This window comes from Aptenodytes forsteri, unplaced genomic scaffold (genome assembly GCF_000699145.1).
Source record: "Aptenodytes forsteri isolate BGI_AS27 unplaced genomic scaffold, ASM69914v1 Scaffold88, whole genome shotgun sequence".
NCBI lineage: Eukaryota > Metazoa > Chordata > Aves > Sphenisciformes > Spheniscidae > Aptenodytes > Aptenodytes forsteri.
Window position 1 is genome coordinate 1,926,985 of NW_008795948.1, and position 14,609 is coordinate 1,941,593.

General features: G+C 39.1%; 1 protein-coding gene across 1 annotated transcript in view; it reads right to left on the bottom strand.

The window, feature by feature from the left end:
• Nucleotides 1-14,609, bottom strand: part of HGFAC (HGF activator) — a 44,881-nt gene that overhangs the window by 6,332 nt on the left and 23,940 nt on the right. The window contains exons 8-11 of the mRNA XM_009285377.1: nt 8,123-8,297; nt 5,783-5,868; nt 4,588-4,828; nt 1,840-1,979 (exon numbers count right to left, since the gene is read on the bottom strand). Of these exons, the coding sequence (XP_009283652.1) occupies nt 1,840-1,979; nt 4,588-4,828; nt 5,783-5,868; nt 8,123-8,297 (642 nt within the window). The remainder of the gene's footprint in view (nt 1-1,839; nt 1,980-4,587; nt 4,829-5,782; nt 5,869-8,122; nt 8,298-14,609) is intronic.

Sequence of the window (14,609 nt, forward strand, 5' to 3'; positions counted from 1 at the left end):
AGGTCCCTTCCAGCCCAAACTATTCTATGATTCTATGAAATAAGTGGGATATGCAAGTGCTCACTGCTTCTGAAAGTCTGGCCACCTGCCTAATTCCAATTTGATTTTAAAAATTAATTACTGCAATAGCTGGTGTATTTTGTGCTCTGTGTTATCACTGAGTTCAGCAAAATTCAAGATCTTGAAAATTAAGGAATAAAAAATCAGGATATTTCAAAAGTAAGCTTCTGAAATCTACAATGAATTACACAACCTACACAACCTTTACTATCCCCTCGCGGGGCTGAAAACCATGTAAATACAGAGCTGTGCAGCATCATGAGCTTGATACTGAAAGAAGATGTCAAAAGTCAAAAAACATTGGTTCCCCTGTAGCAAACCCCTTGTGTTTGGCTGTAGAGCAAAAGAGGGGGCTTTGTGCTTGGTGTAACAGGGGCAGCATGTTGGGTTTGGGCACACTACTCAAAGAGGACAGAGCTGAGGTAGCGTGGACACATCTATTGAAGCTTCACATCACGCCTTTTGGAAGCTCCAGGTTTTCTGAGCACAGCTGTGTGGAAAGCAAGAGATCCCACTGGATAGTCTTATTTCTCTACTGACTACATTTTTTGGCCTTTGTGGAACACGTAAAGAGTATCTCACAGGCTGAGAAGCCCACACAAACTGCACTCCAACACTCAGCAGCTTGCTCTTCCTCTCCTTCCTCCTCTTCCCCACCAACTCTGCCTGTTTCTGAATCCCCCAAGCTTCCCAGCAAACACTCATATGATAGTTTGTTGCCGTTAGAAAAGCATTTTTAGCAGGAAATAACTCTTCTGCTGCATCAGTAGAAATCACCGACAGGGCAGAATGTGCCCCCACATCTTTCTCCCCTCAGTTTCTGCCTGCTTGATTGTTTGCAGTGGGGCACATCTTAGGAACTCTATGTTCTGCTGATCCTAGATTTGGACATTGCACCTCAGTGAGGCATGCCGAATTTCAGAGTAATTCAAAAAGTTAGATCTCAAAGTCCCAACGGTGGTTTACACCAGGATATTTCAGAGCAGAGTAATACCCCAAATCCTGTTTATCTCCTGGTACGCTGTGACAGAGCTCCCACCAACACAGAATCTGAATGCTCTTTACTACATAGTAGAAAATATTCACCACCTGGGAAATAAAAAAAAAAAGCCAGCACATGACTGATCTAAAATATCCCCGATGCCAGGCTATTAAATAGTCTCATAGACAAAATGCTCACACAGCTTGATACTCTGGGGTGACGTGCCACCTTCCACAAGAGCAGATCGGAAAATAAGGAGTTGCTGTTCCGTTGTCATTCTGACTCATATTATAAGGTCAATCAGAAGGGCATTTAACTTTTGACAGATAAGACAGCTGATTTTTAAATCTATTTCGGTGTAAAAAATGATTCTTAGTAAGATAGATTTTTGGAGCAGATGGGGCTATTATATTCATCTAGTCAGATCCTCTATACAATACAGACAATAGAATTTTACCGAGTAATTCCTGCATCAAGCCCACAGATTCTGCTTCAGTTGAAAAAATGCCTAATCCCACAAAGACTTGAAGTGATGATGAATCTGCCATACATCTAGGTAAATTGCTCCAAAGGCTAATTATCATAATTATTTAAAATTTGCAATTTATTTCTCATCTGAATTTGTCTAGCTTTCAGATGCTGTTATAACTCTGGTAGAACTAAGAACGCTCTGCGCTCAAAAGCCTCTCCTAATGCCTACGATTTTTCCACTATGAAGGCAGTTTTTGACATATCAACTAAACTTGAAACTAAGTTGAGCAAACAAAAAATAAAACTGCAAGAACAAAAATACTCACCAATATCATGTTCAGTAGGGTTGAACACCGAATACTGAGGATGCAAGATGTATTTTTCTATTTCAAATGTTTGTGTTACATCAGTTGTTCTATTAAATATATGCTGACCCAGAACTACCGTAATAGTGGATTTTAGTGGACTGTAATACAAAAGAGAGAACAAGCAATTCTGTGATTAGCAGGTCAAACAAAACTTAATTTCCAATGACTGTGTGTCCTATGAGCTGTAATAACCTCAGCTCCCCGCCACGTCCATTATTTACCCTCTCATAATGCCTTGACCTGTTTCCCAGGCTTCCTACCTACTGCGGGCCAGGAAAAAGATGACTAACGTTATAGCGAGTCCCAGGCTCTGTGAGTCCTGATTAGCCTAATTAAAGGCTGCTGCTCCTTGACAGAAGTAAAAGGCAAGCACAGGCACTGCTGCCCAGCTGCTGTCTGGCTAACAAGCATCTTCAGGGGCCGCAAGCACTTCTTGTTCTAGAAACTTAACTGAGTCAACCTCGACCAGGCTTTGCAAATGAGTACAAAAATTACCGAGGAAGAAATGAGGGACCAAAAGATGAGTCAGTGGTGGATATCTCATTTCTCTGGGAAACCAGGCTCTTAAAATATTACAGGCGTGGGTCAAGATTTTAAAGGTGCTGGCAGACTGACAACTCAGGAACATCTGGGCAGCTTCCACTTAAGAGCTGTCACCACTTCTGCTCTGAGATTAGACTGATCTATGTTAAACCTGCTGCCTGGAATCAAAAGCAACTTGGTGGAGGAAGGTCCCAAGAGCACACTGATCTAATGGGAAAAACCACACTCAGAGGAGAACACAAGTTTTTGTAATTGACACCATCTTTTTCAGCTATTGATTGTTTACTTTAAAAAGACCACAGTTCTCTCATATCCAGTGTCCTAGGACAGACAACTAATAAGAACCAGTACAACAGTTGGGAGGAAAGGGACATTTGGGAATAATCAGAAAGTGTTTGGAAAGGCAGTAAATTCTCCAGCTTTGAAAGCAACAGAATTCAAATTTCACTCTTGCTTTAAAACCAACTTGATCTGCGTGTGCATAAGTCTACAATGAATTTAGTTAGCAACTGTCTTCGACATCAGAGCACTCATATGTTTTGTTATCCAGTGCAGGAGCAGAAAGTATCTGCTGTCAAGCATCATGCACAGATGCAGAGTGGTCAAATCACTGCGGTTTCCCTAGTTGTGTTTCTCTGCATGAGGAGTGCCCATCAGATACAAAAACACTGTGGAGTCTCCTCCAGTACTGAGCATGAAGCAATGATCAACAGTAATGTACTTAGAGGAAAGAGATTCTGGCTAATTGCAACACAGAGAACCAGCAGCTACCCTGCAACAATAAATATGCTTATAATTAACAAAGGAAAGCACAAAGTTTATCTTTCTGTGACTGGAAAGCAAGAAGACAATAAAATATTCTTCGATCGATATGTGAGGCTAGGATTTTCTCAGTGTTCTTGCAGTGGTAAACCAACCCCCTTGAAAATCAGGTTTTGGGTGTGTAAAACAGAGTGGAAGTTTGCTTCCCAGGATAGTATTTAGAATAGATTTTAAAGGCAATGAATGGTTATACTATGACTTACAGGTGGTTCATTCAGGAAAAGAAATAAAACAGGAGGGGTTACAGAAAAGGAAAAAAAAAAAAAGAAGTTAGCTGCACAGGTATCTATTGTCGCCTAGCGGAAAACAGTTGAAATTGTGGCTAACTCAGAGGTGCTAAATATACGGAAGAGTGCAAATTACAATGCAGCAATTATGGAAAATCTGTATGTACCAAACCACCAGCTGGAAGTGGGTGGAAATGTCCTGAATAGCTGCCAAAGTTAGTAGCTATTTCACAACATTTGAAAAACAAATGCATTGTGGCTCGAGCTCCAAATGCTTCAGTACAGCATTCGCAATGGTATTATTAGCTCTACAAGCTATCAGTGTATGTATTCTGGCACGAGGTTTTCTGTTTCTCTTGGCTTCTTTACTATGCAAAGGAACAATGGGTATGAAATGATGTAATATTTTTCCCATCAATGTGATCAAACTGAAATCAGGGAAAGTGTTCAGCATTTGTGGAAAATGAAATATTTAGAATGAAGTAAGAGCATCCTATAGTCAATATTCTCTCCAGTGTCCCACAGCTGGAGGACAAAAAAAACTCCAAAAACCCCAAAACACCTCTCAAGGAAATCGGCCTCAAAAATTTAACAGTTCAGTTCTTCCCTTTGGCTTTTTGTAAAGCTCAACCCACTCTATTTGTGTCAACCAACGGTAATTTATTGTCTTTAATAAATCATTGCTTGGCTGTCTCAGCCTTTTTGAACAAAACCCAGCAATAAGCATAGTCATCTCTGTTACATCTCAAAGCATGCATAAACGTTCAGAAAGGTAACTGGCAGGAAGAGAAATACTTATATCCCCTTGCAGATGCCTGCACATGCAAGCTCCCATTCTGTCCTGCTCGGCACTACCTTATTCTTTCAGTTGGGTCATTTAGCTTCTTTGAGACTCCTTGAAGAACAAGATAAGGTCTTGTGAGACAACAGGACTGTAAGTTATTTGATAGCCCATGAACTGCACCCAAATTGCCAGAAACTCCTTTTGAAACATTGGCCTTTTAAAATCTCATCTTCTTTCTCACTTGTTTCAGTTCAGGTTTGTTGTGAGTCACAAGCAGACGGTGACTATGAGGAGGAGAAGACCTACTGACAAACTAACGGATGAATTTACCTGTTAGCAAAGCAGTGTGCTGCTGACACAACCCAGCAAGTCTGAATAAGGCTTCCACCGCAGAAACTCTCTCCAATATAGATAGCTGCTGTCCAGGGGTGAGATCCAGGCAGAGATGAAGATCCCCCAACAATCCTAGGTCTCACAAAACTTCTTTTTTTGTGTCTTCTCCCACATGGTCTTCTGGTAACTGCAGAACTATCTACATTGTCTGGAAGTGGTGGCCTCCTTTCCCTGCTTGCTGAGATATAAAGGGATATGGCATCAAACTATAAATCCTTGTGATTTCTAAGTACTGGAACTTTTATAGGAGTCTTTAAAAGAAAGATTCATTAAATTATCATTAAACATTCACATACAACTGAATCTCATTCTGTTCCTCAGGAGACTTGCAAGACTGAAAGCTATGCCTATTCCCAACCGTGGCTACGCATGTACTAGTGTAAATTAAATGCTTCTGTGAACATTCCCAAGACACTGTTTCATTTACCAGTACAAATATAATCTTCGCTACCGGAGGAGGCACAACAGAATGCATGTTACATCACATCTTCTTTTTCGGATTCTGGACTGAGCTTTGCCATTGCAATAGCAAGACTAGGACGCTTGTGTTAACATCATCTATCAAATGCATTAGAACCATAAAAGGGAAATAAAAGGACCATGTTATAAACTGACTTTTCAGATTACAACTCCATTCCAAAGGTCAGCTTCAACATTAACAACAGTTAAATATTAACTTAGGGGAAGAGCAGAATCTTTAGGTTTTTGAATTAAATACTATGTCTCATACATCTTCAGGATCCCATTCTCTATTTGCTCACAGAGGCCCATTCACTTCTCTGGGCCCATAATTCCCTGAGTGATGACAATTTGTACCAAAGCATTAATCATTTCTGATGTCTTGCATGTTCTAGCAGAAAATGTGGTGATACTGGGATGATTTTGATGGAAAGCAGTAGTGTGACACCGCTGTTATACAGTGTTTCAGGACAAAAATCACAGATTGTATCACAGCTCCAAAAAATGCAAAAAAAAGCTTGTTGTTGTCATTTGATTTACTGCAAAGAGTAAAATATTCAACACTCCTGGGAACAGTAGAACATTCAAAATTATACAGTGAAAGCTTGTTCTAGTATCAATAAATCTTTCGTCATTCATTCATAACATGGATTTTAAGAGAGCCTTTACATACCACAGGATGGAATGTCACAATACTCCCAAGACAAACTGTCGTCCTTCATGATGTAACACCATGGCTTCTCATCATCATCTGGATTTCTAGTTAATTCAGGGGGAGAGTGAATTACAAGCATTAACCACACCGTTGTTCCAAGCTTCCCAGAGGTTTTCTGCTTTTTCCTCTGCACCACGCAAAGGACTGACAGGACTCTCAGGTTTTGAGCCATCTGACAAAGCGCTGAAGCACCTGCTAACCCCTAAATGGGCTAGCAGCCTTTCAGTAGCACTCTTCATGCTTAAAGCTAACCAAGTCTAAGGTTCTCTAGGACCTGAAATACAGACACATGACTAAACACCTGTAAAATTTGCCTACAAGTATTTGGATGCATGAGCACGTTCACATGGTTTAAATACAGCCCACACTGAAGTGCTTTAACAGATACCAGCTCAGCTATTTTCAGGACTAAATCCCATGGGAGAGATTCCTTTTTTAGATGATTTTTTTAAGCAAGGAAATTCCAACACAGGTAGGTTCATAGAAAATCCATAACAAGAATAGCAAAAATGAATTTGAGAAGCTCAGGTTCACATTCCCTGGAGAGTCTGAGGAAATGAAAGACTACCTCAAGAAAATACTGTATTCCTCCAAAGGGGAAGAAAAAGGAATATCAGAAACAGTTTAGCCCTTTGTTACCTTGGTGTTAAACAGGTTTTGGTTTGATTCCATTACAGTTTCTCCATCGTACAGCCTAATTGTCTTTATCAATGCCATATAAGTAACCAGAAATTTGCCCAGTTACAGGGAAACTTTGAAGACCGAGAAAGATCTTCAGTAGGCCAAGAAAAATAGACAAGGTAAGTCAGGGCTCCAGATAAACAGTAATTCTAATTTCAGTTGGATTTATCAGAAGCACTATCTATTATTGTAAGGTTCTTCAATATTTTTTTCTTTTTAATCTGACTGCTCTTCAGAAAAAGATTAAAGCACTTTCAAATTCTCAGAACTGAAGAAGCAACACAGGTTGAGTCATCTTCCGCCAACAATGTTTCTAAATTAGACTATTTGAAGAAGAAGATATCTGCAGGATTACATAGTGTAGCAGCGATATCCCCAGAAATTGTAACAAGCTGACAAAAAATTGAAAAGCTTTTTTCGCAGCTCTACAGAACACGAACACATCAGCTCCTACACCATTTTATTCTTTGCATTTCAAATCTGCAAGCGAATATTGTGCTTAAAGGATGCAAATCAAAGGGATCAAGTTTTGTCAAAGCATAAAATATGTGCCCGATAAATTGCCATGCTGGGACACCATAAATCTTTTACTTAAGTGCTTGAATCAGGACCAAGCCTTGGAAAGCAAGCCGATCTGGATTAAGGAGGGTGTAGGAACTGGTTATTAGTTTGTGTTAGATAGAGAAGAGCTACTTTCCGCATGCATGCATGCTTTTTATCACCAAACAAATTAGGAAGTGCAATATATTCTGATCTTCCTGAAATACTGGTCTAACTTCCATGTAAAAAAAAAAAAAACCACCCAAAACCCCAAAACCTAGACATCAACCAATAATTTATGGAGAAGCATCTGAAGTTTGCCATTTCTAGCATTTGCTCATCTCCAGGATTCTCTCTAAATGGAAACATTTCCTTTGTTTGTGGATATCCATTGATTTCATGAAGACCTCAAAGACAGAGGGAACATAAAGTGACTGGGAAGAAATCACAAACCTATATACCACAAGCTATTTTCATTACAGCTGAACAGAAAACTTTAGCAGAAATGTAGTTTATCATATGTGTGGTTCAATCAAAATTGAAATACTGTGAAATCTTATTTTGCAATAATTTTGCTTTGGAAGAAATACAGGAAAGAAATTTGACATTCCATGTCAACATTATTGAAGTATATTGCTTTGATTTTTCATTTTCAAATAACTTTTCACTTCTGAAAATATTTTCCTTTATGTTACATATTTCACAATTTAAGAGTTAGAAATCAAAAGTTAACCATTTCAATTTGCCTAGTGCATTTCTTTCTCCATTTGGATAGTCATTTATGGAGTCACTATGGTCTCATTTGAAAAAAAAAAAAAAATCCCAGAAAAAAAATGACCTGGAATCTCCAACATTATTTTGTGTCTAAGCTTCATTTGGCAGACCAAGCTATTGATCTAGCCTGTCTGCCAGATCTTGTCTTCTGTACACTTACATCCCTCGTGTCAGGCTGTTAAAGTCGGTCTAGCTTCTCCAAGACAGGGATAACACCTGCTTTGAGATTCATGGCCCTTCTCCCTTCCACAATACATTCATCTCTTGATTTACAAATACAGGGCAAATGAGAACTTTTCTCACCTGCAGTAAGAGAACGACCCCAAGCCAAGCTGTACTGCTTGCTCCACGCTGTCGACATGTAGCTCTTGGTAAAGCAAGTCTGAATCCCAAGGCAAGCAGCTGTGTCCAGAAACGGTCGTCTTTGCCATACCTCTGTACTCCGTGCCATTGCCAACGTAGCACCGATGGCTAGGAACTGGTAAAGCATAAGACACTGGTCAGGAATTGATGTTAATTACATGTTAAATACTTACTTCACAGCTGTCCCAAATGAGAGCTGGGGGGCCCAATTCTGTACAGTGCCTTTTACCTTTCACAGGAATTGAATGCATCAAATGAGGATTTTTTTAAATAAAAGAACCCAAGCAGTTAAAAATTAGTAGTGAGTTAGCCTTGTTTTACACATACACAAATAACTATTCAACAAGCAGTACGGCAGAAAATTAGACCTAAAATTCGTACTGCGTATGGAAAATTTTAGTCGGCAATCTGCAGCAATGTCAGCAATATGGCTGGGGTTCCTCCTGTCTAATTTTAGACACAACTGAGCTCATCACTGGAGACTCCCTTTTTAGTCAATTAAGAGAAACAGGCATTTCTAGCACCAAACTGATCCAGCCAGTTTGAGGTGACTTTTTTAAGATGAGATGAATCTTGCCATATACTCTTGACTGCATTGACTGAATGTCCATTGACAATAAAGGGAGCTTAAGCCAACCACCTCAGATAGAGATATCTGTGTTGTAAAGTAGTGAAAACAATCCTGCCCTGCCAGTAAGTGCTTAAAAGGCCTGATTTTGGAAAACACTTCTTTTTATGGCCTCATGCATACCCATATATATACACTATGTCCATGTTGCTACATATTGCAAATATATAAATTTTGCAAAAATTTGACAAGTAGGTTGAATTTTCTTATTCAAAACCCATTTCTTTGTCACCTGCACATGGGTTATTTCTTCAGATAGGTCTGACACATACATATTCTATAACCTGTATACTCAGCTGCCAAGATCTGTCAACAGCGCATACCAGCATTATGGCTGAAAAACATATGGGGATGCATTTGTATACAAATAGCTACACTGAGCAGAAAGTCTACACCTCAAAACACAGCTCAGAGTATCCCAAAGGAAACACAAAACCATCTAATGTACAAAGAGGATTAATTGTGACCAAGCCTCCGAGGGTTTCTTATCCCAGCCATGTCAGTGTGACTTATCCTTGACATCTGCAAGACCAGTGGAATCTTCTTCTAAACCTGTAAACATACTTAAATATATAGCATCATGGTATTCCTTTACTGTTGAAAAACACAGTGAGGATGATCTATCACACTACACAGTGTGGACAGCTAATGCCAAAGATCTGTTTATTTTGACAGAATAAGGTGACACGTGAACCAGGGAACATAACCAGCACTGAAATAGTGAATCGCAGCAATGAACTGCTGTTGTCAATTATCCTTTCAAGTCATCAGTGGAGCAACAGACCTCAAAACCACAAGCAAGCATATGGCATAAATTTGGGAGCTGGAGGTCAAGAAGATTGGTGCAACAACTTCAGTGTGAGTCAGCATACAAATACTTAGCAAAATTTGTTTTCTAGCTTGGCCTGGCAGACACTTCTGAGATGGTGAGACAACATTTTCTCTCACCCACCCCCTGAATCAAATTCCCTTTATTTCAATAACTATGAACATAACATTAAATCAAACTCATATTGTAACAACCATAATCTAGGAGCTCACAGAAAATAATTTGTCTCTCATTTGTGTTGCTAGCAATAGTAACCATCTCTTGGCAACCCTGCCGTTTATCTTCTGGGCAAGTTGCAAGTTACGCTGCTTTGTTTGCCTGAAACAGTGTCATCAAAATACCACCATCATGCTGTATGCCGAATTCTTTGATTTATCCAAGGAAGTGCCAGGTGCTGTTTTTATTTTACTGTATTTATTACATTCAGAAATTATTTAGACCACTTTTATGAGGATGAAACGAGATTCTGTTTCAGAGCAGAACATATTCTGCAATACCAATGGTTTGGACATCTTGCAGATGGTGTTTACAAGTTGTGCTCATCCTTGTCAGGCTTAAAATCCAATGCATCTCTGTTTCGTCAGGCCTGCCAGTCATTGCTAAAGCTGCCAGAAGTTTATAACTGGAAGACTTTGGTCCCTTTCTAAATCATCCCTCATGTTCTCCTCCTGTAACTAGGAAGCTTGGATTACATATTGCACTTGTTGAGAGGAACGGTAATATCTCTCTGACAGTTTTTTGTTTCTTTTTGGTTTTATAAGGAGTATTTTGGGCACAGGAGTAAAGTGACTTAATCTCATATCTTGTGGAGAAGCATCTAGGTTAACACAGTTGCTTCACTAGTAGCTTTCCATCGGTCTGTTCTCCACTCCAGCAAGCTTCGTTTGACTGGCTTGCAGTAGCACCACGGTACCCACATCTCAGCTCATTAAAGGGCACTTCATTATGTATCTAAGGCCATTAAGAAGTAGATGCAAAACTTAATACATTTTATCACCTATAATTCAAAACAAACAGTTTTCAAAAAAATCTCTGAAACTATTGCAGTTGTATAGATCTTTTGCTTCTAATACTCTTTTTTTGAACTGTTGCAGCACTGAAAAATCTCTTTTTCCATCTTTGTCAGAAACGGTGTGTAGGTGGTCTGCTTTCAGCAGTTCTTAATGGATTGCTCTGACTGGGAATTCTTCATTCTCAATTCTTTATAGCTTCTGCAACTTCTCATAAATCTGAAACATATTTATTTTCTTATGTGGAAGAAAGTAATGGAGGACATAATATATATTTTTTTCTTGTTCATTCACTTCCCTGCAGTACTGCCAATCACTATGTTAAGAGTAGAAATGGCCTAAACTTTCAGGTAATGAAAGTCTTGATGCAAATGCAGATTCAAGTTACTCTGCAGACCTATGCCACTATCACCACTGTTTGTTTCTTTTCAGAAAAAAAAATTCATTAAAATTTAAAACTAGAAATAATTTCCTGTTATGTTTTATTTTTAAAATTCAGGAGGTTTACATAGCTCACATAAAATATTCTAGTTGTTTTAGGATGGCATATTTTATCAGCATGTCACACCGGTTCTTTGCCTTTTAATTTTTCAGTAAAAAGCAGTTTCAGGTCCTAAAATTAAAAGCAACCTGAAATAGCAGTTATCCAACCAGTTCTAATTGCTAACTTCCTGAAAACATTTCACAAGACTTTTTGTCACCAGATCTTGTTTCAGGTTCTGTAGTTACATACATGAACGGTTTTATGAGTTTCTTTTGGAAGTCTTTCTGTAGAAAACAATATATCTTTTAGATTTTCTTTTCCCCCAAACATCTCATCAGCAATTTACCTAATGTTTTTGAGCTTTGATGGTATTTTCCTTCCAGATATGTGTAAGCTGTTTCATTCTGTTAATAAAAATACATTTTTCCCCTGATGGTCCTAATCCTTGGACAGGACAGGTTTAAGTTACCCTTTCATTCAGTAATACTTTGTTTTATCCCTGACCAACCTGTAATGCTTTTATTAAATACAATGTTAGATGAATTTCTGTATCGGCTGATGGCAGGAAGGGAGAGGAGGGAAGAGGAGAAGGACACAAGTCCCCTCTCTGCTTACAATTGCCTTTACAAGAGGCAGTGTCTTAATTATCCGTTATCCAGATGGAAGAGTTCTTTAGAAAATCATAAACTAAAGCAAAACCTTGGTGGAATTAGGGGAACATCCTCCATCCGGAGCTTCCCCGGACCACATGTCCACTCCTATTGCAGTGCCACAGAAAGCTCCAGAGCCAAAGGCTTGAGTGCCTGCCCTACGTCCCCCACACGGGTCAGAGAGCATTTCAGCACTCACTAGGTAGCAGCTGGTTTGCAAGACAGGGCATTCATATCTCTCTGAAGCCTTTCTAATATGTCTTTCAATGTATATTTCCACCTGATCCTGTTTCATCTATTAACAATGAAGATGAATAGCAATGGACAATGAAATTTTATGCCTCCGCATAAGCTTATTGCTAACATTGCCTCAGCGTGGCAGGATGCATTGCTCTCCAAGGCATCCTTTACAAGGATATAAGTCAAGTTTCCTTCCTACAGGAGCTCAGACTTGTCAGATGCCTGCAGAAGGGTCCATCTTTTCTTGATTCACTTAGAAGTTCCCTGACCTCCTTTCCCGGGTAGCAGTGAGGTGCCCTCAGAGATGAAAGGTGTGAAAGTCTTTGAGCTGCCCTTCCCCCACTGCAAGTGCAGCTAACCACTAGTCTGAGCTGGCAATAAACGTGTGACAGAAAGGAGTCTCCAGTATTCATAGAGATTGCTCTTTATCTCACTTCGTCAGATAAAATGAAACAAACATCACGCAGAGAGCTTTGAAGGACATCCATATTAACCTAGCACTGCTCCCAAAGGAAGATTTGGGTTATCTTTGGTTTATCTTTGGCTCCCTGTGCCACTGAAAATCTCTGTAAATATCTAGGAAGGTGGCCAGGTGGGCATAGACTGCACTGAAGAAAGCAGTTACCATCTTTTTCACTCTTTAATGATGAGAATGTGAAGTCTAATGCATAGGGGCAGGAGATGGCATGGCAGCAGCCCCGGGACTGGACTGTACCTGGCTTGAAGCAAATTGCTTCACATTTTCATGCACTAATACCTGTCTGTGAAAGTGAGAATAACAGCACCCACTATAGCTTTCAGAGTTTGCAAATTAATGAACATAAACCACAACTGAAGTATAAGGGAAGCTATACATCTATATAGCTATATTTCTATATAATTCAATCATACATTTACAGTATTTATCTAGATTTCAATATTTCTGTTTGGGCTTATGATTTAATACAACAGCAGATAATGCATGTCACTAATTTATAACAAATAACTGATTCAAATAGTTGTGCTGCTTTCTGGTTCGTTGAATAACAATAAAACCTCTGGACTGACAGCATCTAATACTGAAATAAATCCCTGCTGAAACCATAGCCTGATTATGAAACACACAAACAATCTGTCTGAGCCAAAAACTAGGCAGAAATGTGGAAAAATTGGCATCCTTTTGTAATGAATTAAATGTAATAGAAACTTACCATGTAAAACAAGGATGGATTTAAGACTGGGAAAACAAAGTGATTTATATAGCACAAAAGATCTCTTTAAGTTGCATCCTAACATAGGGATGGCACACTCCATTCACTGAAACGACTTATTTTTTAATATATTTCTTCTCCAAAGTATCTTTGTACCTTCGTACCTGCAAATACTTAGATCAACGGAGCTAAAATTGAAGAGATTTATGTTTGTTATAAAAGCTAATGTACAAATCTACCTTCTAAGTTGAATTCTTTCATACAAAGGTTTAAATCCAGAAATGTATAAACTCTGCCAGTATTTTCTTAGAGCTTGGAAAAGTAATATCCTAGATAAGAGGAAGGGCTGGCTCTTTTTCCATTTCATTTTTCTATTGTTTATCTTCAGTTCTAGCACAATAGTTACGATTTACAGAGTCATAAATGCAATCAAATAGGTAAGTATATAGAGCTAAAAGGAGCAACATATTTAGGAAATAGGTTGTCAATAGGTAGGGGAAAGAAATTCCAGCAGCAAGCAAATCTCAGTGCTATATTACTTTGACAGGGAACAGTATTTTCAGAGCTTGGAAAAGTAATATCCTAGATAAGAGGAAGGGCTGGCTCTTTTTCCATTTCATTTTTCTATTGTTTATCTTCAGTTCTAGCACAATAGTTACGATTTACAGAGTCATAAATGCAATCAAATAGGTAAGTATATAGAGCTAAAAGGAGCAACATATTTAGGAAATAGGTTGTCAATAGGTAGGGGAAAGAAATTCCAGCAGCAAGCAAATCTCAGTGCTATATTACTTTGACAGGGAAACAACCTGTTGCATGGACTACCTTACGGGATTTTCAAGAGTATCTGAGTGCCTAATTCACAGTGAAAGCTTTCATTCTTTTGAATATACCTGTAGGTCCTTATGTGTTAAGAGTATAACCCAAGATAAGTCTCTGGACAGGAGAAGAAACAGACTGTATAGCAATTAACGATGGTCAGCGGATGGGCAGTTGCTCTGTAGAGAGCCAGTAATGAGAAGAGGGCCTCTGGAGCACCTGAAGCACCCAACGTGGGCTGGTGGGAGAAAGCAGGCAATGGGGGAGACAAACAATGCAATGGACATTTCTGCAGTAATCCAAAGGGTGAGCTGAAAGCCTGTGAGCTGCTGTACCACATCTACCGCATCTTCCCTTCAACCGCCTTCCTAACTGGCAATTATACAGCAAAACAGATTGCATGGATTAAAAGATGTCAGTCCCTTCACATTTCAAGAGATGTGCCCTCTAGAAAACATAATTAAGTGATAACACTGTCATGTGTCAAATAAATCAAAAATAGGATTAAAAACACCTTTATGGCCTTGAATTAACCAGTACCCAATAACTAACACTGCTGCCAAGTCAGGCACCCTAT